Source organism: Pelobates fuscus, chromosome 3 (assembly GCF_036172605.1).
Source record: "Pelobates fuscus isolate aPelFus1 chromosome 3, aPelFus1.pri, whole genome shotgun sequence".
NCBI lineage: Eukaryota > Metazoa > Chordata > Amphibia > Anura > Pelobatidae > Pelobates > Pelobates fuscus.
In genome coordinates this window covers 12,760,134-12,787,190 of record NC_086319.1, presented here as the reverse complement: position 1 = coordinate 12,787,190, position 27,057 = coordinate 12,760,134, and the positions used below count along the sequence as shown (strand labels likewise).

The following is a 27,057-nucleotide window of genomic DNA, read 5'->3' as shown; positions in this document are numbered from 1 at the left end:
GCAATTGATGTCTCTTGAGTTTATCTTCATTGAGCTAAGTCAGGAAATAAAAGGATCTGTTCTCTGACTGACAGCCAGGGGGTGTAACAAGGTTAATTTATAAAAGTGCAAATTCCTATTGAAATCTGCACTTTTTCCTAAATTAAAAAAAGAGGACACAGTCTTCTCACATAAAACATTTCAGCGAGCTAAAATGCTTTAGGCAGGGTCCCTTGCTTTGCGGGATTTTGGATTAGGGATCAATAAGGATACTGGCCAGCAAGGCCCAGTTAACATTAACTTATCACTTCTGAGAAGCTCCATGCATTATATTGGTAAAGGCATGCTAACTGGCAACACATTCATTTAGTTAATTTATTTTATTTGTCAGCTGGTGTGGGAATCGTGAAGTTTAAGATGATCATTTATCACACAGGTGCTGACTCTAACAGTGTTCAAATTGCTCTATGTTTATCAGAGATACAGGTGTCCACTGCTCTCAATGTACTAACACAGTAATAACAGAGCTACATCAATTCATAATGATCAGAATTTGGATGTTTCACAGCAGGTTTATGGGAAATGCAGATCTCCCATACAATCCTATATATCAGATATACCGGCTCAGCTAGCACTTGGTTGAGGAGGACATCACTAGAGGAGAAACAGATACTGGTGAGATGTTGCAAGCAATGGGCAATATAGTATCCATAAAGAGTGGTGGGTGGTAAAACCAAGAATTAAAGAGCTGAAGATGTAGGTTTTGAGAGCATGCAAGCTTTATATATAAAAACACTTGCTGCATTTATGCTTTGGCTGTGAGGTGTAGCAAGATTCTGGACAGGAAAAAGCAGAATACAAGAAGCTGCCGGTATTTTTCCAGGACATGCATGTCTTGTTTAGTCTGTCACATCACTCCCCATTTAGGATTTAACTTTGACGCTGGCTATAAATCCAACAAGCTCTGCTCTTGAAAATGAGACACTGACTCTGTAGTGAAACCACAAGTTGCTGTTAAAATATAAAAGAATGTACGTCCCGCATTAAATTATAAATCTATAGCATGCAGGTCTGATGTGCATGCTCTGCAGATATATTGTGACATGTTCCCAGGTTGCAGGGTGATACCTTAAAGAGACCTGCTGGATCTTAACTCAAATCACAACAAGCCAATAAAACAGGCGCCCACTTGTGTCCTCGGTGGAGATATGAAAAAAAATATGTAAATTGATCAAACAATGTCTGGTGATCTTTTTTTAATTCCAGTAGATGTTATCAATAAAGGTCTACATGCTAGATAGTCAAAGTAGAATATTTATTCCTTATTATGCTGATTAAGGAGGACCAAAATTGTACATTTATCAAGAAAGATTTATTTTATATTTTTTTGTCACTAAATTGTTTATGATTGGATTTATATCCTCTTTTTCTGTCAACAGTGAATTTGATGGACTTCAACCTGCATTACTATGCAACAATATATAATTCGACCACATTAAATAGATAAAAGAAAGCGCTCCACCTCCACAGTGCGTCATCCCGTACAGCGTGTATCCCTTGCGGCAAAGACATTCAAAACTTCCGGGGTAATTGATGCAGATGTGATCACAGGTTCTTTCAAATGAGCATTCATCGATATCTGTCAAAGAAAATCACAGCATTCAAATTTTTTATTTCAGCACAAGATAAATCCTGGAGTTACACACATCACAAGGATGATGCTTGTGAGGCTGTTCGTTCTAACTCTTATCACTCTCAGCCAGCCAGGCTTTGCTCAGAATGATTGATGTTACAGACCACTGCAGCCCATAATCAGAGTTGAAAACCTTTACCTGTGGATGTTGGCATCAGCCAAGAGGATGTGAGCATTAAAAGGAGTATATGTAAGATTGGTGTTCGAATAGTATTGTGATCTTGTGAATACAATATCAGTCTATAAGTTATTATACAGGCAGTAAAAAAACATGTTGGTTTCATTCACTCGGGGTCACTCTGGATTAAGCAGCAGTCCATCTTTCCTCTCTTTGTTTTTCACATTTTGTAAAATTTAGCCACCAATGACCATCTTTTTTGGCAGACAGGGACAAAGACCAAACACAGCTGGGGAGCAACACGTTCCGCATCTTGTCTCAGTAAATGTTTTACACAAGCACACTTTGAAACTCAGTAATTTTACACAGGGTTAGTAAGTGAAGATGGAATTGTACACTTTAAGTTAGAAGAGCCTAACTGGAAAAGTTGTTTTTCAATGTGAAAGTAGTAGAAAGTGAATAACCCTTGTAAAAACCCAGTTTTCATCAGACATTGTGATTCGGAGTTAAACAATCACACAAACCATCAGTTTTACTCATAGCTCTGTCACTTTTTTTTGTCTAAAATGGTTTGTTGTTTTACAATGCAGGACTAAGTGCAATAGGGACACTGTACCCAGACCACTTCAATAAGCTGAAGTGATCTGGGTGCCTAAAGTGTCCCTTTAAACAAAAAGTAAGACCATGAAAGCTGCTTAACTTCTTTGGAAATCAAACCACTTTGAAAGAGACAGAAACATGCACCTCTGAAAAAAAAACATCCCAAAATGGAACAGGAAAATAAAATGATAGAAAAGGCACAATAAGGAATATTATGTCACTAATAAGGACATTTAAAAAATGCACATAGGAAAAGCAACAGAAAAACAGCCTAAAAAGTGAGTACAAGCTTTCCTATACATAATCCCCAATAACCAGCATTATGCAAAACGAACATGATAGTACATGCAATATGCACACTAGCCACTGGATGGCACCCAAACACCACTGTCAAAAATCTATAGTGACAGTAAATGATCAGACAGCAGCCAGTCCACTGGCATATTACAATTTATTTCAGAATCTGTTGCCACACTGTGGTCAAATACACAATCAGTAAGGAGCTTATTCACTAAGCAGCAAGAAGTGGGATGGAGGGATCCAGTAATAAAATTTAGGAGAAAGTAGCCTTAGTTTTTTAAAAATACTCTCTAATTGGGGAAACCTGCTTGACACATTTGCTGTTTTGTAAAAAATGGTGTTGATGTATATGATCCAGAATTGTCCAGAGATCATTGGAACGCACGGTATACTGGAGTTTAATATTCTCATTTTAGGATCTGCTGAAAAGACAAAAACGGCTCCTGCAAATTGCCTCAAGTTAAAATAGCACAACATACAAAACCCTTACAGGGTTATTCACAGGTGAGAATTTAATGTGAATTCTAAGCAAATTTCAAACTTAAAAAATTATCTCAGTCTGCTATGCTTTCAGTTTGGAAACTCTGGCCTTAAATATGAATTCATTTTGAATGCTGATCTTAGTAAATAGTCCTGTACATAGTGCTCTCCTCTTGACTTTGGTTAGGATGTCCCCAACCTTATTCTAAAGCAAACCTGTCACAATAAATCATGCACATAACACGGTCAGCTTTAGACAGGGATATAAACCGAATCCGTACATTGTGCAGGGGATATCGGCAGCGAATGTATAAGTTAGCAGAATGATTTAGTGGAACATCTGTGATAGCAGCAGTGGGTAATATTGGACCAACTCTATATCACTTCAAGTGCACCAAATGCCAGGAAGGGTACATACACAGGTCAATGGCACCCTGACCAGAATGCAATTTAGGAGTTAAAATAACTTTTGTTTCTGTTTATGCTGTCCTAGACACACCTCCTCTGACTGTGACTAACAGAGGTTAACTTTAAAAAAAAAAAAAAATCAATCAGATGTTAACTTACTTTATAATTTTTAAAAAAAAATTCTTTATTTTATGCGTGCATATATTATACATTGCGTCTGCACCGCCACAACAGCTGGTGCTAACATATTTGCAGGTAAGTCAACATACATGGCGACATAAACATTGCACCATTTTTTATATTATTGCGTTTCGTAGGCGTTACTGAGCGTGTGTATAGGCGTAGAGGGGTCTCTAAGAGTGGACCGTGGTGGCTTAGTCTGCGCCTCTGTGTTTAATGAATTGGTTATAGAGTGTTGCTTTCGCTAGAGTTGGTAGTGCATATTAGGGGTGAGCAGACTAAGCTGCATGTTGTGCGCTTGCTTGTTGCAATCAGTCGCTCATTGGATGTGTCTATGTGTACGCAGCTGAAATGCCTATTGTATGACCCGTCTACTTATGGCTAGCTATTGAGTGGTCTCCCTTACGTGTTCAGCGTAGACGGGGGGGGGGGGGGGGGGGAAGTATGTCGTTATGACCTATGCTACGGTCAGCGAGGTTAGCAGAGAACTTTCAGTATATATAAGAACAAAATAATAGGTACATGCAAAGGAACAGTAAAACATTAAAGGACCACTCTAGGCACCCAGACCACTTCAGCTTAATGAGGTGGTCTGGGTGCCAGGTCCTTCTAGGGTTAACCCATTTTTTCATAAACATAGCAGTTTCAGAGAAACTGCTATGTTTGTGAATGGGTTAAGCCTTCCCCTATTTCCTCTAGTGGCTGTCTCATTGACAGCCGCTAGAGGCGCTTGCGTGCTTCTCACTGTGAAAATCACAGGATCACAGTGAGAGCACGCAAGCGTCCATAGGAAAGCATTATGAATGCTTTCCTATGTGACCGGCTGAATGCGCGCGCAGCTCTTGCCGCGCGTGCGCATTCAGCCGACGGGGAGGAGAAGAGGAGGATCGGAGGAGGAGAGCAGGAGGAGAGCTCTCCGCCCAGCGCTGGAAAAAGGTAAGATTTAACCCCTTTCCCCTTTCCAGAGCCGGGCGGGAGGGGGTCCCTGAGGGTGGGGGCACCCTCAGGGCACTCTAGTGCCAGGAAAACGAGTATGCTTTCCTGGCACTAGAGTGGTCATTTAAGTATCAACTGAGGTGCTATATTATCATATCTGTACAGTAAAACTACGTCAAGCTACGCTGTCTAGCTAGAGGAGCATATAAAGTGGAGCTGTGTTGCTATGATGGGTGCTTAATTGAGCAGGATCACAGTTTTGAAATAAGCAGGACCTCAGTGGCTAGTTCCCTGTAGCTGCTTCCATTCCACTCTCACATTACTTTTTATGCAGGAGATGCCAAATCATAAAATAAGCTAAGATAACCATAACAATACAAATGTTGATAACAATCAATAACAATGATGTGGCTTCTTCGGGCTTAATAACACGGTAGTGATGTGCTGGGCTCATTCACAGAAGTGAATACCCGTCGGTAATAACCTAACAAGACAGGGTGTAAAGCCCTAGAAAACTAATAGGGTTTAACCTATACCCTCTGCATAGAGATTCCCACCTCATAATGGTAGGTAGTGTGGGCCTCCCCGGTCAGCCCCCCATCTCCCCCAGACCTTTGCACAGTGCAGCATTACAGTCTTAGGGGTCCCATCTGAAGCTGCGGCTGGGTTCAGGGCTCGAGATCTTCCTCTATGATGGTTCCCTTCGCTCTGGGATCTGGCTTTCTGGGCAAGGGATGAGCTTCTAGGGGAATGTCTCTTTAGAGATGGCTGTCCGCATCTGTGTAGGAGCTCCGCAGGTCGGGGCTTTTGGCGGGAATAGGCCTGTTGCCTTCTCTTCCTCCGCTTTGTTGGTGCCTTGCTCGGGCCCTTTTAATGGGTTGCTGTACGGTGTGGTGTCCGGGAGGTTGGGTTGGAGCCACACGTTTCTTTGCTGGTGTCTTCGCTTGAGGGTAGACCGTACTCCAAAACTGCCTCCAGAATCTCTCAAAGGCTTGAGTGATGCGGTCTTCTCCCTGTGGATGCTTTGGTTCAGGCTTTCCTCCGGCGGCCATTTTGGAGCTCACGTGGCGGTATATGCACTCCGTATGCCCTGTTTGGGCTTGTGGATGTGAGCCAATAGGTGCGCCGGCGGGGACCGGGATAACCCCCACCGGTCCAGAGGGGGGGTTCGAGGTTGCAGAGTGTTTACCGAGCTGTGTGCTCGCCGGGTCAGGAGATCGGCCGCCTCCCCCAATCACCGGGCACAGCGGGCTGCAGAGGTAGCTCTGTGACTGTCCACCGGTACTCCAGGTGGGTCACCTTGCTGTTTACAGGCAGTTTTGTCTGAGGTTATGCCGTGTATTGTCGGAGCTGTGGTAAAACACGTCCGGCCATCTTGCTGGTCAGGCCCCGCCCCCTTCTTTAGAATATTTTATTGCCTGCTCTGTTAGTTTCCCTTTAATCACACACAGGAGAGTCAGAAGGCTATTAACAGACAGCAGATAAGACGTTCTAAATTAAACAGAATGTCCAATAAAGAAAGTGTAAACATTAGATCTTTCTTTACAGGAAGTAAAGTGTGACTAGGGATGCATAAACAAAGTGATTTCACTCCTAAATGGCAGAGAATTAAACAGTGAAACAGCAGGGGCATGATCTACACACCATAACTGCTTCATTAGGCTAAATTTATTTTGATGACTATTAAGGCTGTGCAATCTGTTCCAGCCCTTTTTCCCACAGAAATCTTCTCTGCAAACGCAATGGGTTCACTGCTGCAGGAGGGGCTGTCAACGCTTGTGTTTGAGGAAATTAGGGACCCAGTGTTGCCATCTTAGTTATTTGAATGGACACTGTAGACAAAATAAGCATTTCATCTCATTGAAGTGGTTACAGTTCCTGGCATCTCCTGGCGCTGTCCCTCCATTTAGTGTTAAACCATTTTTGAGCAGCTTACAATGAATAGGGGTCCCTGGGTTGGGTAGCCCTGCCCCATTGGAGGTGTGGCTAAGTATTGTATGAATTTTATGGATCCCAGCTCCCATTGAAAGTTATGGGAGAACATTAGGGTGTTTATGACAAATGTCAGGACTTCAAAGGTGAATATTTAGTATTTTTCTTATTGCATCATATCTAGCCTGTTTTGTTATATATGTAGTTTGTTATTGGTTTTATTGTGTGTTTAAAAAAAGCTGCCATTTCACAGGACTGTTAATATTATTTTTACATATTGTATATTAAAATAAAATAATATTTGTGAGATTTAAATACATAAAGGGAATCAACACAGTAAAGGAGGAGACTATATTTAAAAGAAGAAAAACTACCACAACAAGAGGACATAGTCTTAAATTAGAGGGACAAAGGTTTAAAAATAATATCAGGATGTATTACTTTACTGAGAGGGTAGTGGATGCATGGAATAGCCTTCCAGCTGAAGTGGTAGAGGTTAACACAGTAAAGGAGTTTAAGCATGCGTGGGATAGGCATAAGGCTATCCTAACTATAAGATAAGGCCAGGGACTAATGCAAGTATTTAGAAAACTGGGCAGACTAGATGGGCCAAATGGTTCTTATCTGCCGTCACATTCCAAGTTTCTATGTTTCTATATGGAAAATGAAATTAAAAATAAAAATACACAAATGTTCGCCACCATCTCAGCTCAGTTGTTGTTATAAGCGCTGTCCTTTGCACCTGGCAGTCAGCAAAGAGGACACATTAAACAATGGTTGCCCTGGTTTTAGTTAGTCTAAACTGGATTGTGATTTAATTTGTTGAATCTTTAATATAAATTTAAATGAAAATGTAGCATCTCAGGAAAAAACGGTAACAAGTTCATAGCTTCCCACATTGGGTGGTATGCAGATTGGGGCGGGTTAGTGAGACAGAGAGGGGGGACACAACTTGCGCCACTAGTGATGACCATAATAGGCAGGTCTGAAGTACTCTGGGGGCCTGTCTGGCCATCCCCCAGCTTGCAGGACCTTGAAGAGAGTGCTGCTGAAGCGTTCGAGTTAACTGTAGACAGCATAAGCCCTGCGCTGTCCGAGGACAGTTCTCTGGGACAGGTCTGGGACAGGTTTGGAAGTTACTCTGCCCAGCCGCTACTAGTAGCTTTCCATGGGTGCCTCTGGTTTGGCACTTTCCCTTCATGCTAATTGAACCGAACGCTGGCTCCCTGGGGGCCATTCACATGAACCAAACCCACGAATAGTCCCAGCGGTACTTAGTAGGAGGACTTTGTGGGTTCCCGGTCACGTCAGCGGGACTTAGCCGCAAATGTTAATGAACTGTTGGCATGAGGTGACCACGCGTTTCCCGGACAACATGGTCCAGTTTTGAACCACTTTGAAATCGGCCAGAAGAGAGCTTTTTGTATCATTTTTTTATTTTTGTGTGCAAAAGGAAAAAGCAGTTACAGAGGCGTGTGCCATGTTCCAACAGCATGAGCACTCGATAGAACAATAAACAGCGTTGTAAGAAAGCATGGCTTGATAACACATTGCATATTTTTTTATGTGGTAAAGAATTGCAGGAAGTGACACTCTAGGATTTTAAGTAGCTTAAACATTCGGTTATTCAACGTTAATTTTACAGAGTAAACTCGTGTAGCGCGCTGATGCGTCATCCCTATGGATAACTATAGGATAACTATGCAAACTACTGCGCGTTTTGGTTCCGTTAGGTACCGGCTTTACATGTTTTATGCTTATATTGATTGGTGGTAGTGGTATACATGTATGGCTTAAATGGTTTATGGGTGCAGAACACAACAATTGAATTAAGGGACTACATGCGTGTGCGTGAGGGTGGATTGCTAACATCGTAAGAACAATTTTGAGACGTTACTTGGAACAGTGCTATAAATGTTGTACCAGAAAGCTATTAATTGGCGCAGGCTATTACGGGTAGACTATTTGGCTGCTGGGTAACTATGCTAGTCAGCTGCACCTTAGCGAAAGATGGACATAATGGTGAATATAAAACTACCTGGCTCTGAGCTAAACAAATAATAATGAGAGGTAGTCTATGGCATATTTTGCAGCATCTCTGGGTAGCTATGTTATATGTTGGCTAGCAGTGTCGGCTTAGAAAAAAAAAAAAAAAACTTTAGTCCAAGTTATGAGTAGGACCATGCCCATGGGTGTTGGCTTGTTAGGGTCTCATGGCAGAGACTGCGTGTTCGTTGTTGAGCTAAATCACAATACAGTGTAAGCTTTCAGGTTTGTAAACAAGCTAGCTGGCATGGTTAGTCCCATAGGTTTTCCCGTGTAGCAAGATCCCAGAACATAGGCAGCGTATTTGATGTTGAGCCGAGTTATAATACGGTAAGCTGTCAGCACACAGGGTCGATGAGGTCTTTTAGGATGCCGGTCCCCAGTCCGTCCTCCCCTAGGACCCGTTCCCCCGCGGAGCGCTCCGCGATGCCGTGGGCACTCGGGGTCCAGGCTAGTCCCGGAGACCCACCACCAAAGGCTCCAGGACCCACGGTCCCCTGCACCTCCCCGACATCTCTCGCGCTGCCTGATAACATCTGGGCCCACGAGTCTCACCCAGTACAGGCCTCACACTTAGAGCCGGTGCACCTCCCCCCTCATGGCCACCGGTATACCGGAGGGGGTCGGTGCCCTCTAGCCCCACAGGACTCACTGCGCCAGGGACATCCTTCTCCGGGCCCCCCTCAAACCCAGATGCATGGTCCAGAACTGTTACCAGGGGGCAGTCCACCGGGGTGTCCGTCCGTGGGCCGGCAGCCGTCTGGGCCCCTCGAGCCGTATGCAGAAGCCTCCGCATGAAGGCAGGTAGACCCCTCCGTGCCTGCTTATATTCCGTCTGCACTTATCTGCTTTACCAGTGTCCACCTGGCGCTCAGCAGGGCCGAAGTCCGCACGTGCCGTACTCCATCTCCGGCCAAGGGTGTGTTTTAGCCGGTCACCGGTCCCTGCCAAGATGTTCCCATCATGTGGCCGGGATATCCCCCGCCGGCCAAGGGGGGGGAGACGGGGCCGTGCCCCGGGTCTCCCCACTCCAGGGATGCTTGCCTCGCGGCGGGCTGGCTCTGTGTTGCTCCATTTTACGGCGCCATGCTGCATGTAATGGCGGCCAGTGCGCGTGTAGGCCGGACTCAGTCCTCTCTGCCTTGCCTGTCATGCAGTCCGCTGTATGCGGGTATCGGGTGAGTGTCGGAGCTTTCCCCCTTTCATATGCGGCAGGTTTCGCTGTTTTGAGCGGGTTTGGGTCACATTCAGTGCTGTTTATGGCGGTTTTCTGCTGGAGCCCATGCGGGCAGCATCCAGTCGGCCCGGAGGCCCGGCCCCGCCCCCAGAAGAGAGCTTTTTGAAAGGGAAGGTGGAGCATCCTGTATTGTGGCCACAGGAGCTCCCGAAAGTTGACCGGCAAAAGACAAACACACTGGAACTATCTTGGGCACTGGACCACGTGTTCGGACGATCAAGTTTAACACGTGGCGTTTCCCCTACACGGGGAATCAGAGCGGAGCGCTATTTGGAGAACTTGTGCACTCATATCAAGGCTATTTGGGGTTGTATTTTTTGTGGGGTTATTTTATGTTTTTATTATGTTTTGGGGTATTTTTAGGTTTTATATTTTTATGTTTGACTCTCTGTTCCTGGGAGATAATAAGCTTACCGGTCTTTAACGCAGTTATCTCCCAGGCCCAGAGATTCCTAGGAGGGACTTGTGGTGAAGACAATGGAAACCCCCTGCTGGGGTCTGTGTATAAAAAGTCTGTGTTTGGATGCACTAAACCAGTTGTACTCCCAGCGCTATGTGTCGTCTAGTTACTGGGAGAGGAAGGGCTATAATCACTGCTCAGCATCTTTTTTCAGCTCATGGAGGATATGGCGGGGAAAGTCCTTGTAGGGACTACAGCTCCCAGGACTGTGTGACGTCTAGTCCCTGGCAGTGAATAGAGCTAGTCCCCACTGTTCCAGGATTGAGATGGTCCTGGAGGACCCCAGTCAAGCCACAGCGACTGTGGCAGAAGCACTGAGGTTTTTCCCCAGTTCCAGCTAGAAAGCGGTCCGTGGCGGAGGTACCCAGCCAGGGTACAGGGAGCTCCGCTACAGAGATTTTCACAGAAACTGAACTAAAAGTACAGCTGACTTAGAGACTTTTTCTAGTCCAACTACTTTAGTCTCTATGGTCTTCCCTGTTTCTCTGCAGAGAGTGAAGCAGGAAAGATCGTAGAGACTGACGGTCAGTGTTCAAACACCGATCCACGGTGGGGTTTTGTATTTTTTTTTTTTAATGTATAGCCAATTAAAAAATATTATATTACTTTTAATAATTTTTTGAAATGTATTAAAACGTATTACATTATATATGTGTGGACAGTTCAATAAGGCTCTGGATGCCCTCCATGCACCAAGAGAGGGAGCTAAGGGAATGCTCCAGCAGATACGGCCGTTCTTCGATACCACAAGGTAAATCTTTAATAGGCAATTTAAGCCTAATTTAGCCCAGTGGCCTGGAGCTGCTCTTCCTCACAGTGATTATTATAGCCAGTAACAGCCACAGGCAGTAGAAAAGGAAGGGAGGGAGTAAAAGCCTAATTTTTTGACTCCCTGCTGATCCTTTGATATTTAGTGACTGGCCGCTGCAACGGGCTGGGAATCTAATTGCAGGCTCTCAGCTCTATTAGCTATTTCCACAGAAACAAAACTTGGCTTTTTTTGAGTCCCTGTTCGGATGTCTGAGAGTTAAAATGGCAGATATAATTGAGGTTTAGTCACTAAACAGTACGATGGGATGAGGGAACAATCGATGATTCTTTGCATTTAGAAATTTCAGATGCCCACAATTGAAGTATAAATCTCAAGATGTAACCATGGTTAGGTGATCAGTTATGTTAGAAAAACAACATCTTAAAATATCCCAAATGTAATTTAATCTTTCAGGTGCCAAAGAATGCACACTAGACATTTCACTCCAAACAAAAAGCATTTTGTTTCAAAGAAGTTCACTTGCTTTTTACATGCATAACTGATATGTTATTGTGTGGCTCCAGACAGCAGGCTGAATGTAATGTGAGTGACAATACACAAACTCAGCAGTGCTAAAGGTTTGTCATCACGACTCCAGGAGGATTTACCCCATTAACCCCTTCAGGACTCAGTTATGATGAAGCCATTGTTACAGTAATTGTCCTGATAGAACATTGATCCTCCAGGAGATAGTCACCAGAGTGAAAGACGTATTGGGTTAGTCACTAGTAGCCGAGCTATGCAGTCAGTTCGGCTACTAATGGCCTTAAATGTGAAATTCAATTTGAATTCACACTTTAGTAAATAATTCTGTTGTTGATTGTTAAATAAAATGATATCAGCCTTTCCCCTTTCTATAAATGAACTCTGTGGAATAGAAATAATAATATTTAAGTCTCTTAATTCCGTGAGTGACATGTGGGACTGGAACTAGCAAGATCAGAAAAAAAAAAAGGTTTCAGAAGGAGTCAGCAGACTTACTCAGAATGTTATAAAAGAGCGCACTCTTGCCTTCTAGCACTCAAAGAGTTAACTGCTAAATTGTGACAATGTTTGTGTAATTGCATCATGTGAAAAGATATTGATTCCGGAAGAAGCATGAACGATTACCGGTAGAAGAGGCCGAAGTGATTACCGCCTCAGACACTTGTTAAAGGGACACTATAGTCACCTGAACAACTTTAGCTTAATGAAACAGTTTTGGTGTATAGAACATGCCCCTGCAGCCTCACTGCTCAATCCTCTGCCATTTAGGAATTAAATCCCTTTGTTTATGAACCCTAGTCACACCTCCCTGCATGTGACTTGCACAGCCTTCCATAAACACTTCCTGTAAAGAGAGCCCTATTTAGGCTTTCTTTATTGCAAGTTCTGTTTAATTAAGATTTTCTTATCCCCTGCTATGTTAATAGCTTGCTAGACCCTGCAAGAGCCTCCTGTATGTGATTAAAGTTCAATTTAGAGATTGAGATACAATTATTTAAGGTAAATTACATCTGTTTGAAAGTGAAACCAGTTTTTTTTTCATGCAGGCTCTGTCAATCATAGCCAGGGGAGGTGTGGCTAGGGCTGCATAAACAGAAACAAAGTGATTTAACTTCTAAATGACAGTGAATTGAGCAGTGAAATTGCAGGGGAATGATCTATACACTAAAACTGCTTTATTTAGCTAAAGTAATTTAGGTGACTATAGTGTTCCTTTAAACTTATGCTAGTCTGTGAAGGGGTGCGGAACCTGCCTGGCAAGCAGAGAGCAACACCTGCTAAATAAGCTATATTTCTGGCAAACTAAAGTTTTCAGCTCTGAGAATTTACTCACTGCATAGTGGGGAATCTGGTGAGTCGGTCAGTACCGAACTCGGCACTTTCCTGAACCGGACTACACTCCCCTCGCTTGCTGCGGCCTTCAAACCTGTCAGGCGTCGGAGGGACAGCCGCTCTCCAGATGCCACATCCTGACACTCGGAGCGGATCCCCCCCCCTGAACCCGAGATGGCAGGTGATGTTCTTAGTAGTAATCAATATCCTCATTGGTATCATCCATACACCTTTGCTCAGTAATTTCCATTAGGTGGATATTATCTGGTAGAAAAGGCCGGGAGATACAGAACTCTGGGGCTCTAAGTGGCCTCCTGGAATATTATGGGCACTCTAGGTGGCCTCCTGGAATATTATGGGGGCTCTAGGTGGCCTCCTGGGATATGATGGGCGCTCTAGGTGGCCACCTGGGATATTTGGGGGGCTCTAGGTGGCCACCTGGAATATTATGGGGGCTCTAGGTGGCCTCCTGGAATATTATGGGGGCTCTAGGTGGCCTCCTGGAATATTATGGGGGCTCTAGGTGGCCTCCTGGAATATTATGGGGGCTCTAGGTGGCCTCCTGGAATATTATGGGGGCTCTAGGTGGCCTCTTGGGATATGATGGGCGCTCTAGGTGGCCTCCTGGGATATGATGGGCGCTCTTGGTGGCCTCCTGGGATATGATGGGCGCTCTTGGTGGCCACCTGGGATATTTGGGGGGCTCTAGGTGGCCACCTGGAATATTATGGGGGCTCTAGGTGGCCTCCTGGAATATTATGGGGGCTCTAGGTGGCCTCCTGGAATATTATGGGGGCTCTAGGTGGCCTCCTGGAATATTATGGGGGCTCTAGGTGGCCTCTTGGGATATGATGGGCGCTCTAGGTGGCCTCCTGGGATATGATGGGCGCTCTTGGTGGCCTCCTGGGATATGATGGGCGCTCTTGGTGGCCTCCTGGGATATGATGGGCGCTCTTGGTGGCCTCCTGGGATATGATGGGGGCTCTAGGTGGCCTCCTGGAATATTATGGGGGCTCTAGGTGGCCTCCTGGAATATTATGGGGGCTCTAGGTGGTCTCCTGGAATATTATGGGTGCTCTAGGTGGCCTCCTGGAATATTATGGGGGCTCTAGGTGGCCTCCTGGAATATTATGGGCGCTCTAGGTGGCCTCCTGGGATATTATGGGCGCTCTAGGTGGCCTCCTGGAATATTATGGGGGCTCTAGGTGGCCTCCTGGAATATTATGGGGGCTCTAGGTGGCCTCCTGGGATATGATGGGCGCTCTAGGTGGCCTCCTGGGATATGATGGGCGCTCTAGGTGGCCTCATGGGATATGATGGGCGCTCTAGGTGGCCTCATGGGATATGATGGGCGCTCTAGGTGGCCTCCTGGGATATTATGGGGGCTCTAGGTGGCCTCCTGGAATATTATTGGGGCTCTAGGTGGCCTCCTGGAATATTATGGGGGCTCTAGGTGGTCTCCTGGAATATTATGGGTGCTCTAGGTGGCCGCCTGGAATATTATGGGGGCTCTAGGTGGCCTCCTGAAATATTATAGGGGCTCTAGGTGGTCTCCTGGGATATTATGGGCACTCTAGGTGGCCTCCAGGAATATTATGGGGGCTCTAGGTGGCCTCCTGGGATATTATGGGGGCTCTAGGTGGCCTCCTGGAATATTATGGGGGCTCTAAGTGGCCTCCTGGGATATGATGGGCACTCTAGGTGGCCTCCTGGGATATTATGGGGGCTCTAGATGGCCTCCTGGAATATTATTGGGGCTCTAGGTGGCCTCCTGGAATATTATGGGGGCTCTAGGTGGTCTCCTGGAATATTATGGGGGCTCTAGGTGGTCTCCTGGAATATTATGGGTGCTCTAGGTGGCCTCCTGGAATATTATGGGGGCTCTAGGTGGCCTCCTGAAATATTATGGGGGCTCTAGGTGGTCTCCTGGGATATTATGGGCGCTCTAGGTGGCCTCCTGGGATATTATGGGGGCTCTAGGTGGCCTCCTGGAATATTATGGGGGCTCTAGGTGGCCTCCTGGGATATGATGGGCGCTCTAGGTGGCCTCCTGGAATAATATGGGCGCTCTAGGTGGCCTCCTGGGATATGATGGGCGCTCTAGGTGGCCTCCTGGGATATTATGAGGGCTCTAGGTGGCCTCCTGGAATATTATGGGGGCTCTAGGTGGCCTCCTGGAATATTATGGGGGCTCTAGGTGGTCTCCTGGAATATTATGGGCGCTCTAGGTGGTCTCCTGGAATATTATGGGGGCTCTAGGTGGCCTCCTGAAATATTATGGGGGCTCTAGGTGGCCTCCTGAAATATTATGGGGGCTCTAGGTGGTCTCCTGGAATATTATGGGCGCTCTAGGTGGCCTCCTGGGATATTATGGGCGCTCTAGGTGGTCTCCTGGGATATTATGGGGGCTCTAGGTGGCATCCTGGGATATTATGGGGGCTCTAGGTGGCCTCCTGGGATATTATGAGGGCTCTAGGTGGCCTCCTGGAATATTATGGGCGCTCTAGGTGGTCTCCTGGGATATTATGGGCGCTCTAGGTGGCCTCCTGGGATATTATGGGGGCTCTAGGTGGCCTCTTGGAATATTATGGGCGCTCTAGGTGGCCTCCTGGGATATTATGGGGGCTCTAGGTGGCCTCCTGGGATATTATGGGGGCTCTAGGTGGCCTCCTGGGATATTATGGGGGCTCTAGGTGGCCTCCTGGGATACTATGGGGGCTCTAGGTGGCCTCCTGGGATACTATGGGGACTCTAGGTGGCCTCTGGGAATATTATGCTCCTTGTTATTAGGAGGGATTTTAGTTGGTTGAAGCCAAAGTCTTAAGCAATTGTTTAGGACATATTTCAGTCACCTCTAACTACCACAATTTGCCCCAAATCAAGATCTAGTCAAAGTAATTCTAATTGTGCTGGAATTTCAAAGAAATTTCAAACAACTCAGCTTCTCAGAAATTTAAAAGTGATGATGTTTTGGTAAAATTTGAAAATTAGGTTGTTTTTTTCTTGGGCTGATTGCTGAAACAAGTTTTTGTTGGTTATTAGGTTTTGGATGAAAACTAAATTTTAGGTCTAATTATTTGAAATGATTTAGACACTCGTTGAGGTCATGTTTACAGTATCTAAACACACTTGTTGTGTACTATCCTCAAACCATCACACAGACTCCATCACCGACACTTTCCCAAAGTACTTCTTCAGTGCAAATCCTTCTATTTCTCGGGTGACAAACAATTTAAAAAACATTTTAAAACGTTTACATGCATTGACCAGTTGTGTTTTCTTCAATATTTTTTTTTGTTAATCCGTTTTTATTGAGTAGTTATGAGAACATTACTGTTGGGCACGCAGGCCCGCAATAATAATATATGAGTACAGTGTAAAGACTGCAGAAATGTATACAGATGTAGCATTCAATAAGAAAAACAGTGTCATGTACATTAACAATTAACAACCACTCTTATGGTTCAGGTGGGTTTGCGTTCCCCAGAAGAAGGGGCGATGTTATGTCGTGTAAGAGGTGTGCGTTGGCCATTCCTTGTCGTCTAAGTCTAGGTTAGTGTGGATAGTGTGTTGTGTGTGGTATTCTCGAGGTCATGTACCCACCAACGAGCAGGATCCTCAGTTTTATTGTTCACTGTATAAGTGTGTCGGAGTGTGTAGTGTCACGGTATGACCCAGTGTAGATTAATTACATAAAGTGGCGGTGGGTAAACGCGGCACAGAGCAACAGAGCGTGGGGAAACCATATTTTGGGCTTGCAGGCCCGTAACAATATCAGGGTGCATGAGTACAATGTACAGGTAATATATAACCCTAGAGAGATTGTATGTAGGGGGAATTAATTACTTTGTCAAGGTTTACCTTCAGTGTTGTGTGTCAGTTGTGACTGCGTTCCTCCACACCGTGTTAGGCGTCCGCATGTCCGCATGTCCAGGCCTTCAACAGCAAGATCATCATGGACATCTCCATGTGCATGGCTCCCCTGAAGTCGCGTGTCTACAGATTGTCAGTAGCGTCGGTTGTCAATGATAAATGTGAGAGTGTGTCGTAGTGTGTTGTGTCACGGCACGACCCTAAGGGCCAGAGCCTAGATGATAGTGGTGCGTAGGCCTGGCACGGAGCCTAATGTCATGGATGGGGAGAGTATAGTGCGGAACAGAACAGGTCTAATCGAGTCCAAATCTATTAGGTATAGTGTCTCTTGTCAGTCAGTTGGGCCTCCGTATATAGCGTCTACGTCCGTTACTGTGGCCACCTGGGTTTAGCGCCCTTAAGTCAGCTAGGGTCGGCGTGTCATGGAGCCTGTATAGGGACAGTGGTTGAGCTCCACTTGAGCAGCAATGTATCTGCAGACCGTCCCTGGGTACCTTGGGGTGTGAGCTAATCTTCGTAGATTCCTATCCTGGTCAGGGCGATGTAGTGGCTGTGCCTGCCAGTACCTTAGAGAAGTCCGAGGTCCCAGTGTGTAGTGTGGGTATATTGCAAGGGCCGCACCGGCGCCGAGCCCCCCAACCGGCACCCCTCCCACTACCCCGCGCGGAAGGTAAACCACGGCACCCACATTTCCGCGTATTTCGCCTCCCTATCCGTCAATTCTGCCTGAAACGCCTCGGTCGCCCTGATATCTTCAACTCTATGCATCCATTCTTCCCGAGTGGGTACGTCTGTCTTCTTCCAGTACACCGGTATGAGCGATTTGGCTGCATTTAAGAGGTGTCGCATAATAGATTTTTTTGTATGTGGGCAATGGCTGTGAGGAGATATGTAGTAAGGCTAGTTCTTCCGACCATTCAGAGTCGTTTCCGAGGATCAGTCGAACGTCAGATTCGATCTGGTCCCAGTATGGGGTGATGAGTCTGCATTCCCACCAGATGTGCAAGAGGGTTCCCCTATCATCCAGGCATCTCCAGCATGTTGGTGGGCTAGAGGGAAAAATTCTGTGAAGCAGCACCGGCGTCCTATACCACATGGAGAGCAATTTATAGTTCACCTCTTGGTAGTGCGAGCTAGAGGAGCTTTTGTGCTGCCATATCAAGGCTTTGTCCCATTGTGTCGGTGAAAATGTTTTGTCCATTGCCCCCTCCCAGCGTCGCTGAAACGCATTATTCTCCGAAGTGGAGTCGGTCAGCATATATTGGTAAAGGTTCGAGATAGCCTTTCCAAGTGACCTGCCACGAGAACAGAGGCCCTCAAACCATGTAAGATCTCTCTGTAACCTCTCCTTATGTGGGAGCGAGTCATAAAAATGCTTGAGTTGCATATATCGAAGAACCGTCATCAGGGACCGCGGTTGGTTTCCCAACAGCTCGTCCAGGGTGTTCAGATTGCCGTCCCGGGTAGCCTTGTAAATCGGAATGTATTCCGTGTCTCCTAGGAATGACCAGGCTTCGGCAGGCAGACCACCCCCTATATCAATATTTTAAATTATCTTGCATTAATACTAATTGAGCTAATTCTAAATATATTTCCAACATAATGTAAAGTAAGAACACAGAGAATAAATATGGTTGGCAGTGTGGTGTGTAAATAAGAGGATTTAGATGAGCTCAGTTTGTTTATTGACCAAAAGAGAATGCTGACCTTATTGTCTTCATTCTTTATGACCCAGGGCTGTTTCTACTCAAAGTCTTTATTAAAAAGAGGTCCGTGATCGACCTGCCTTCTGCTTGCTGAACGCGATAAGCAGATATTTGGACCTCCTCTGTCTGAATGAGAATTTACTGACTTGGAAGAGGCATGGGTAATGCTCATAAACTGTGACAATACTTTTTTTTTTTTACATTTTATTTTATTATCGTACTCTGGGTCTCATTAAGGGTAAAGAAAAAAAAATAACCACAAAGTATATTACAAAATGCAGTGAAAATGAAAGCACTTACCCGTGTAACATCTCATCTTGCAAAAGTGAGGGGATATGCCATAAAATATGAATCTGGATACTTTTCTTAAGATTTTATGAACAGAAGTATGATTTTAAATAAGAAATACAGAGAATCTAATTACGGTATATGAAAAGCAGAAAAACATTACACTTTTTTGAACACATAGATATAGTATTCACTGTGACTGGTAGAATACAGAAAATTATGTAGCTCATAGCTGGGTTCATATGGTGAATCTGAAAAACTAGGCTCAATTCTTTTTTTAATCAAACATATCAACACATAGAACAGATTTAGATCAACATAATACAGCAGAGGTTTTAACTATTCAAAATGTAATTCACAAGATTGTTTCTGGTGAAATAAATAGGTCAAATATAATAAAACAAGAGGAAAAATTAGAATTTGTATACGTTAAGAAAGTGCACAAAATTCTGTTGTATTCAGCTCAGATTTACAACTCTGCAGTCAATGCACTGTTTATTGAATAGCCCCCTATCTGTATCAACTCCGACTACAAAACACACAGGAAGGCATCATATTCACCATTCGGACAGACATAAAGCTTTACTTGTTCACATGCCAAGGATACCTGGAACAAATAGAATATCTAAATTGCTGAAGAACATCTTAGAAAACTGCAATGCCAGTCAGCACTCTACAACTTGAAAGATATTTTACAGAATGTTTATAGTATACAATTTTCAATGTTATTAAAAGTATTATATAATTCCATCCAATTATAGACTAGGTGTGAGATTTTATAAAATAGTCATAAAACCCTTTTTAAAGCATCAATATCTTGGTACTGAGTCCTTGGGATCCAATAGAGTGGAATTAAATCAGATTCTCAGAATTTGAAGTATGTCTTGAACTTTGATCTTTTGCTGCTAAAACATTCTCCGGATCTTTTCCATTTGTTTTGTTAAAACAGAACATGCCCAGTTTTTTGAAGAAAAATAATAAGAAAAATGGAAGCAGGATCAATGACCGGATGCCAATAACCTCGCCTGGATTGCATAATGTGTTTTCTTTGAGAGCCACGACTAACACCAAGATCTGAATAACACAGGAGGCAACTTATCCAGAAACAAACCACTGCTCACAGTCAGCCTCAGCAGCATATTTAGATTGTAAGCTGGAGGCACCATGGCTACACGGGCAGGGCCCTCGTTACTTTTCGTATTGATTTGTTATATTGTATTGTCTTTATCTCCATTATAAAACGCTGCAGGTTTGTTGACGCTTTACAATTGGAAGTAATAATAATAGTAATAATAATTACTACAGAAAATAAATATTAAAGTGAATTCCATCTTCAATATCTATACACCATACAGCACTTTAATTGCTGTTCATAACTTAGCTTGCTGTGTTGTGATATGTTTTTTGCTGGTTTTTATTTTTTTATAATAATTTAATGAAATTCCTACTAAGAGAATATAACAATCTAGCACTCCCTAGAGTTCACGTTACAGCACAGTAGAACAATAGGACATAATTTGCATATATCAAGAAATCCAAAGTTCTGATTGGCTGCTGGAAACAAATGTTTTCAATTAGATCGGTTTGCAGTTAAGGGTCCCTTCTTAATGAAACAAAATGATTTGCCCCAGTCGTCTGAAAGCTGTGAATATCCACTCTGTTTCCCTTTATTACAGTGTATAAAATTATTTCAATTCTAAACATGGAAGACAAACGGCGTGACGGTTGCCACAATGGAAATGTTATTGCTCAGATCAGCGTCATCGAGAATTGCCTGTATGTCCTGTCACTTTACACATTTCAAACTAAAATAAACAGCCCAGCCCAAACAATTGAAATATCTGAGCACTTTTAACCTAACACTCAATTTCATTCCATTTTACACGCGCTGGGCCGTAGAAGTAGCTGGCTGGGAGCACTCCACAGCTGATCTGGAAGGGTAGCAGGTTCAAATCCAATTCCTATTATAGGCAAAGAAATATTAATAACCAACATGTGTGCTGTAAAACAGATCTGAGATCTCATTTTATTGGCCTGGGCAGCAATCTGTGAGCGTTGGAATCTCTAGTTAGGGGCTAATGGAGGTAAAAAAAAACATGTTTTACGGAAAGATTAAAAAAAAATTAAAACGGTTTTGAGGCTTCTAAGATAATCAGTGCAAAATTGGGAAAAATTATCTGACCGTTTGGGAGGTTGAATGACGTTCCTATGAAGACGAAGGATTTCCCATGTTCCGGAGCTGGTTCATTTGCAGTCTGATAATTTCAGGATATTAAGAGGAACCAGAAAGCTCCCATAACACAGAGCTCTCCAGATCTATATCAGAGCTCATAGTCATTAATGAGAATTTCACTCAATGACTGACCACGCACAGGAGAGAATCCTTTCACCTATCCATACGATAAAAGAAATGAGCAGGAAGATTTGCTGAATGGGCTCTGTAGCCCTGCGTTGGACATGTATTCCATTATTCTGGAGCACTGTAACGGATTCAATGCTTGCATCTGTGTAGCCAGTTGTTCTTAATAAGAGCACTGAACCTTTGGCTCAGTCATTGATTACATGTTTTCCTTATGAGTGTTCCTGCCCAGCAATCCTGGCGGTTGGATCAGTTGTTCTATGCCCCAATAGCAAATGATGTGGTTTCTGCATACAGGTAATGTCCCATTAATGTCAGCCTATAGAATCGCTAGCCATGGTTAGTTTAGTTTAGTTTTGTGGAAACTCAAACCATCCTTTGTTCTTTCCTTGGGTCCTTAAGCACCACTACTCAATAAAATCTATCTGGCATCCAATGGGCTACAAAACGTAACAAAGAAAGTTATAGCCTGAATTATTGTTTCTTTGGTTATCCTTGGTAGGCAATTGTAAACCTTTCATAAAATGTATTTACTCCACCACATTCCAAGTGCAAAACAAGGAAACTAAGGGATCACGCACGAAACAGGGACAAAAGTTTACAAAATGTACGTCAAAATGTTTGAGATTTTTTTTCCCCCCATACTGCTACTTTAGACTAAATATTTTGACGTATAAATGCTCAGCTGAAGAATTATATATATTGCTATAAATGTCACCACTACTAGCTGTTTAGTGACAAAATCCTTTAACAAAAATCACCTTTTATTTTTTGCTAAAGAAACAGCAAAATCAAAGTGTCTGATGTTGGGGAGCAAAGAGTAGATTCCATCACACGCAGGAGGAAAATATCTCCATTTATACTCTTGGCAATAGAGAGAGCAACTAAATGAAACCCAAATTATTGCCATGAGCCGCGTCGGCCCTGAATTATACATGAGACGGTGGCTTGAACATTACTGTGTGTTTCCGCTAAATTAGTCGCAGGGCAAGAACGCTCGGCCCCTTCTGCAGCAAAATCACTTATTCGTAAACCTCAGAGTTTTCATATTTACTGTCTGTCTGTATAAACAACCCGCTCAAACCAAGCCAAAGCATACAATAATTAGAATCTATTTTTAACTATTTTAGGAGCGACAAGATTTCCCCCTCTTTCTTAATAAGTGCTGTTTTTACCAATGTATCTGGCACAGTATAATAAAACATAGTGAACAAGGTTATTCACTAGGTGCAAATGTTCCCAGTGTATTTTAAGAAAGATAGTATGATATCACAAGAGGGCATTCAAACTGCGATATCCAGTCATTGTTTGGATTTTCCAATACAGCCACTGAATTACAGAGAATATAGACAGATTTAAGCCCCCAAATTAGATGGAACGTAGACTGGAATTTTACCTGTTTGGATGCAAATGCCTGAAACCTAGTACCGAATGAAGGAAGTAGGCAACCAGCCATTCAAATACAGTAAGAATTAGACACTATCTGCCTGTATACTTTGTCCAATTTGGATAAACAGAATTTTCAGGGAAATAGCAGCCAATTCTAATAGAAGTTATCACTGCAGAAAGCCATCACTAGCCCCTTATTGATCTGTAAAGTAGTCCAATATAACTTAATACTGAAAATATTTATTTAGGTTATTATTTTGCTAATAGCCTAATTTATTTATATACTTATTTAAATTAATAACATCTGAAGCCCCATAACCACTACAGCCCACTCCCAGAGTAATTTGTCAAACCGGGAATTGTTTAAAATATATATATATATATATATATATATATATATCAGACTGCAGGGAGGAAGGGAAGGGTGGAGAGGGAGCACACAAGCATGGAAGGGACATACAATCTTCCTCTTGCAGGCGTATTCCCAGGGCTGCCTGCAAGGGTTATAGCGCAGGATCCGGCTGACCAGCAGGAAGGGAGCTGCTGGTCAGCCGGATCCTGCGCTATAACCCTTGCAGGCAGAGTTCCCCTCCTGCCAATCAAAGCATGTAGCATGGCTGAGCCACGGACCGTGGTAGAGGAGATTCTGTATCCTCTTCCAGGTCTGGGGCGGAGCCAGATGCCACCATGGCCAATCAGCATCTCCTCATAGAGATAGATGGAATCAATGCAACTCTATTGAGTTCAGTGTCTTCATGCAGAGGGTGGAGACACTGAATGTCAGTCACATTGTGCAGCACTGCCCGTGGTAGCACCTCTAGCAGCCATCTGAGGAGTGGCCAGTGGTATCCCTAGTCTGTAATGTAAGTACTGCAATTTCTCTGAAAAGACAGTGTTTACTGCAAAAAGACTGAAGGTAATGATTCTACTCACCAGAACAAATATATTAAGCTTTAGTTTTTTTGTTTTTCCATTCCTTTTTTATGTTTGAAAAGTAGGCTCTATAAAAGGCAGTGAGTGACATTGAATCCGTAAGACAAATAAAAATACAAATAATAAGCCGTGGTATTTTGTACGCAATAGAACATTTTGAACGATACAGCCTGCGTAGACATTAGGAAGAATTATTAAGAGCCTCAAAACAACAATGTTACATCATAGTCACGAAAAAGATAAATTTGCATATGCTTGTAAATGGCCAAGAATGGTAGCAGTCATGCCATTATATAGAGAAGTCCATATCGCCTTCCCCCACTGTCACAAAAGCAAACCCGGAAGTGTTGTGTGTACCCAGTCCTCAAGAATTTTCACATTCGGAAACCCGAATAGGAGGTGAGAGAAGAGAAAAACAGAAGAGAAAAGTAAGATAGAGAAATATAGAGCAAAAAGAGGCGTTCTTCTGGTGAGTAAAGAGTCCCTTTAACATGTTTTATAAACAATTGTGTTGGCAGTAAACTTACATATTTTATGATCGGTGTCTTCACGCTTATTATTAAATAAAAGATTAAACAAATTAAATAAATATGAAAAGCTTCCTGTTAACATACGTTTGTTTGTACAACTTATTATACAATCCGGAGGCTGAAACAAAATAAATTGATTTAAAATATAATAGAAAATGATTATTAGTAACAATATTACCATTGGTTTTTATATGTATTTTCCCCCAATAGTCATCTCTTGTTTCCTTTCGAAATAACGCTACTAATTATCACGCCACAAACAACCCAGTGTTATTCAAATATTCATTATTTTTATACAAACCATTTAAATCTCATCATTTGCTTATACATACATACACTGAACAAAATTATAAACGCAACACTTTTTCGATGTTCACAAAGCTGTCTAAATTTGTGTTAGTGAGCACTTATCCTTTGCCGATAATCCATCCACCTCACAGGTGTGGCATATCGAGATGCTGATTAGACAGCATGATTACTGTACAGGTTGGGATGCTCTGGATACGACAGCGTTTTCCAGGTGTTGAGAGGTTCATTTTTATTAGCTTAGAAAATTAGAGTTACTTGTTGAATCAAAATGATCAGGAAATGTATATTGTAGCTGAAGTGTGACTTGTCAAGAATTCAAAGTGAGTTTCAAGCTTCAGGCTAAAATAGCTGAATTGGACACTTTCTCCAAATCAGTTATGTTGTCTCGGTTCAGAAAATGAATTGAAATTCACAATTCCCAGTTTAGTGAATAACCCTGGCAATGTAGTTCACTGGATCAAAGACACTAGAAAAGAACAGATTCGAGCCAGTGGTATTTGGATCAAAGACACTAGAAAAGAACAGACTGGAACCAGTGGTATTTGGATCAAAGACACTAAAAAAGAACAGACTGGAACCAGTGGTATTTGGATCAAAGACACTAGAAAAGAACAGACTGGAACCAGTGGTATTTGGATCAAAGACACTAGAAAAGAACAGACTCGAGCCAGTGGTATTTGGATCAAAGACACTAAAAAAGAACATGCTCGAGCCAGTGGTATTTGGATCAAAGACACTAAAAAAGAACAGACTCGAGCCAGTGGTATTTGGATCAAAGACACTAGAAAAGAACAGACTCGAGCCAGTGGTATTTGGATCAAAGACACTAAAAAAGAACATGCTCGAGCCAGTGGTATTTGGATCAAAGACACTAAAAAAGAACAGACTCGAGCCAGTGGTATTTGGATCAAAGACACTAGAAAAGAACAGACTCGAGCCAGTGGTATTTGGATCAAAGACACTAGAAAAGAACATGCTTGAGCCAGTGGTATTTGGATCAAAGACACTAGAAAAGAACAGACCCGAACCAGTGGTATTTGGATCAAAGACACTAGAAAAGAACAGACTCGAACCAGTGGTATTTGGATCAAAGACACTAGAAAAGAACATGCTTGAGCCAGTGGTATTTGGATCAAAGACACTAGAAAAGAACAGACCCGAACCAGTGGTATTTGGATCAAAGACACTAGAAAAGAACAGACTCGAACCAGTAGTATTTGGATCAAAGACACTAGAAAAGAACAGACTCGAACCAGTGGTATTTGGATCAAAGACACTAGAAAAGAACAGACTCGAACCAGTGGTATTTGGATCAAAGACACTAGAAAAGAACAGACTCGAGCCAGTGGTATTTGGATCAAAGACACTAGAAAAGAACATGCTTGAGCCAGTGGTATTTGGATCAAAGACACTAGAAAAGAACAGACCCGAACCAGTGGTATTTGGATCAAAGACACTAGAAAAGAACATGCTTGAGCCAGTGGTATTTGGATCAAAGACACTAGAAAAGAACAGACCCGAACCAGTGGTATTTGGATCAAAGACACTAGAAAAGAACAGACTCGAACCAGTGGTATTTGGATCAAAGACACTAGAAAAGAACAGACTCGAACCAGTAGTATTTGGATCAAAGACACTAGAAAAGAACAGACTCGAACCAGTGGTATTTGGATCAAAGACACTAGAAAAGAACAGACCCGAACCAGTGGTATTTGGATCAAAGACACTAAAAAAGAACAGACTGGAACCAGTGGTATTTGGATCAAAGACACTAGAAAAGAACAGACCCGAACCAGTGGTATTTGGATCAAAGGCACTAGAAAAGAACAGACTCGAGCCAGTGGTATTTGGATCAAAGACACTAGAAAAGAACAGACTCGAACCAGTGGTATTTGGATCAAAGACACTAGAAAAGAACAGACTCGAACCAGTAGTATTTGGATCAAAAACACTAGAAAAGAACAGACTCAAACCAGTGGTATTTGGATCAAAGACACTAGAAAAGAACAGACTCGAACCAGTAGTATTTGGATCAAAGACACTAGAAAAGAACAGACTCGAACCAGTGGTATTTGGATCAAAGACACTAGAAAAGAACAGACTCGAACCAGTGGTATTTGGATCAAAGAGTGCTGAGAATGCCTGGCTGAGTGGAAAGAAACATTTACACGCACAATATAGTTCTGAAAAACTGCATATGTGACCTGTGCACATACTTTGTAAGGTGTCAGGAAACCCAAATAAAATCCCAAATTTCTAGTTTAGCTTTACTCCCTTGTGCAATACTCATTTCCCACATAGAGCAAGATCAGTTATCCAAATTACCTTGACAGGTGCGTTCGTCGGTCAGCAACTTGTACCCTTTCTGACAGCTGCACTCAAAGCTTCCGACCGTATTGCGGCAGAAATGGTCACAACCTCCGTTATTTACCAAACATTCATCAATATCTGAAAGAGAAGATTCAGTTAGTATTTCTTACTGCGATCACAGCGCTTACCATGGGTTCACTGGTATATAAAGGCAGACAAGATAAAGTGGATTTTCTATTACCGCTTCCCACACGGAATTTAAAGTGGTTCTTTGCTGAAGAGAGGAGAAGAAGGAGAAATTCTATTTATCTTTGGCACAAACTTTCTGGATCACGTATTTAACATTTTTTTTAAAGCAGATG

At 43.1% G+C, this 27,057-nt stretch overlaps 1 protein-coding gene across 5 annotated transcripts in view; it reads right to left on the bottom strand.

The window, feature by feature from the left end:
• SCUBE1 (signal peptide, CUB domain and EGF like domain containing 1) overlaps positions 1–27,057 on the bottom strand; it is a 269,114-nt gene that overhangs the window by 28,161 nt on the left and 213,896 nt on the right. For all 5 annotated transcript variants that reach the window (XM_063446713.1, XM_063446711.1, XM_063446714.1 and 2 more), the window contains 2 exons: positions 26,711–26,833; positions 1,502–1,618 (listed from right to left, as the gene is read on the bottom strand). In XM_063446713.1, the coding sequence (XP_063302783.1) occupies positions 1,502–1,618; positions 26,711–26,833 (240 nt within the window). The remainder of the gene's footprint in view (positions 1–1,501; positions 1,619–26,710; positions 26,834–27,057) is intronic.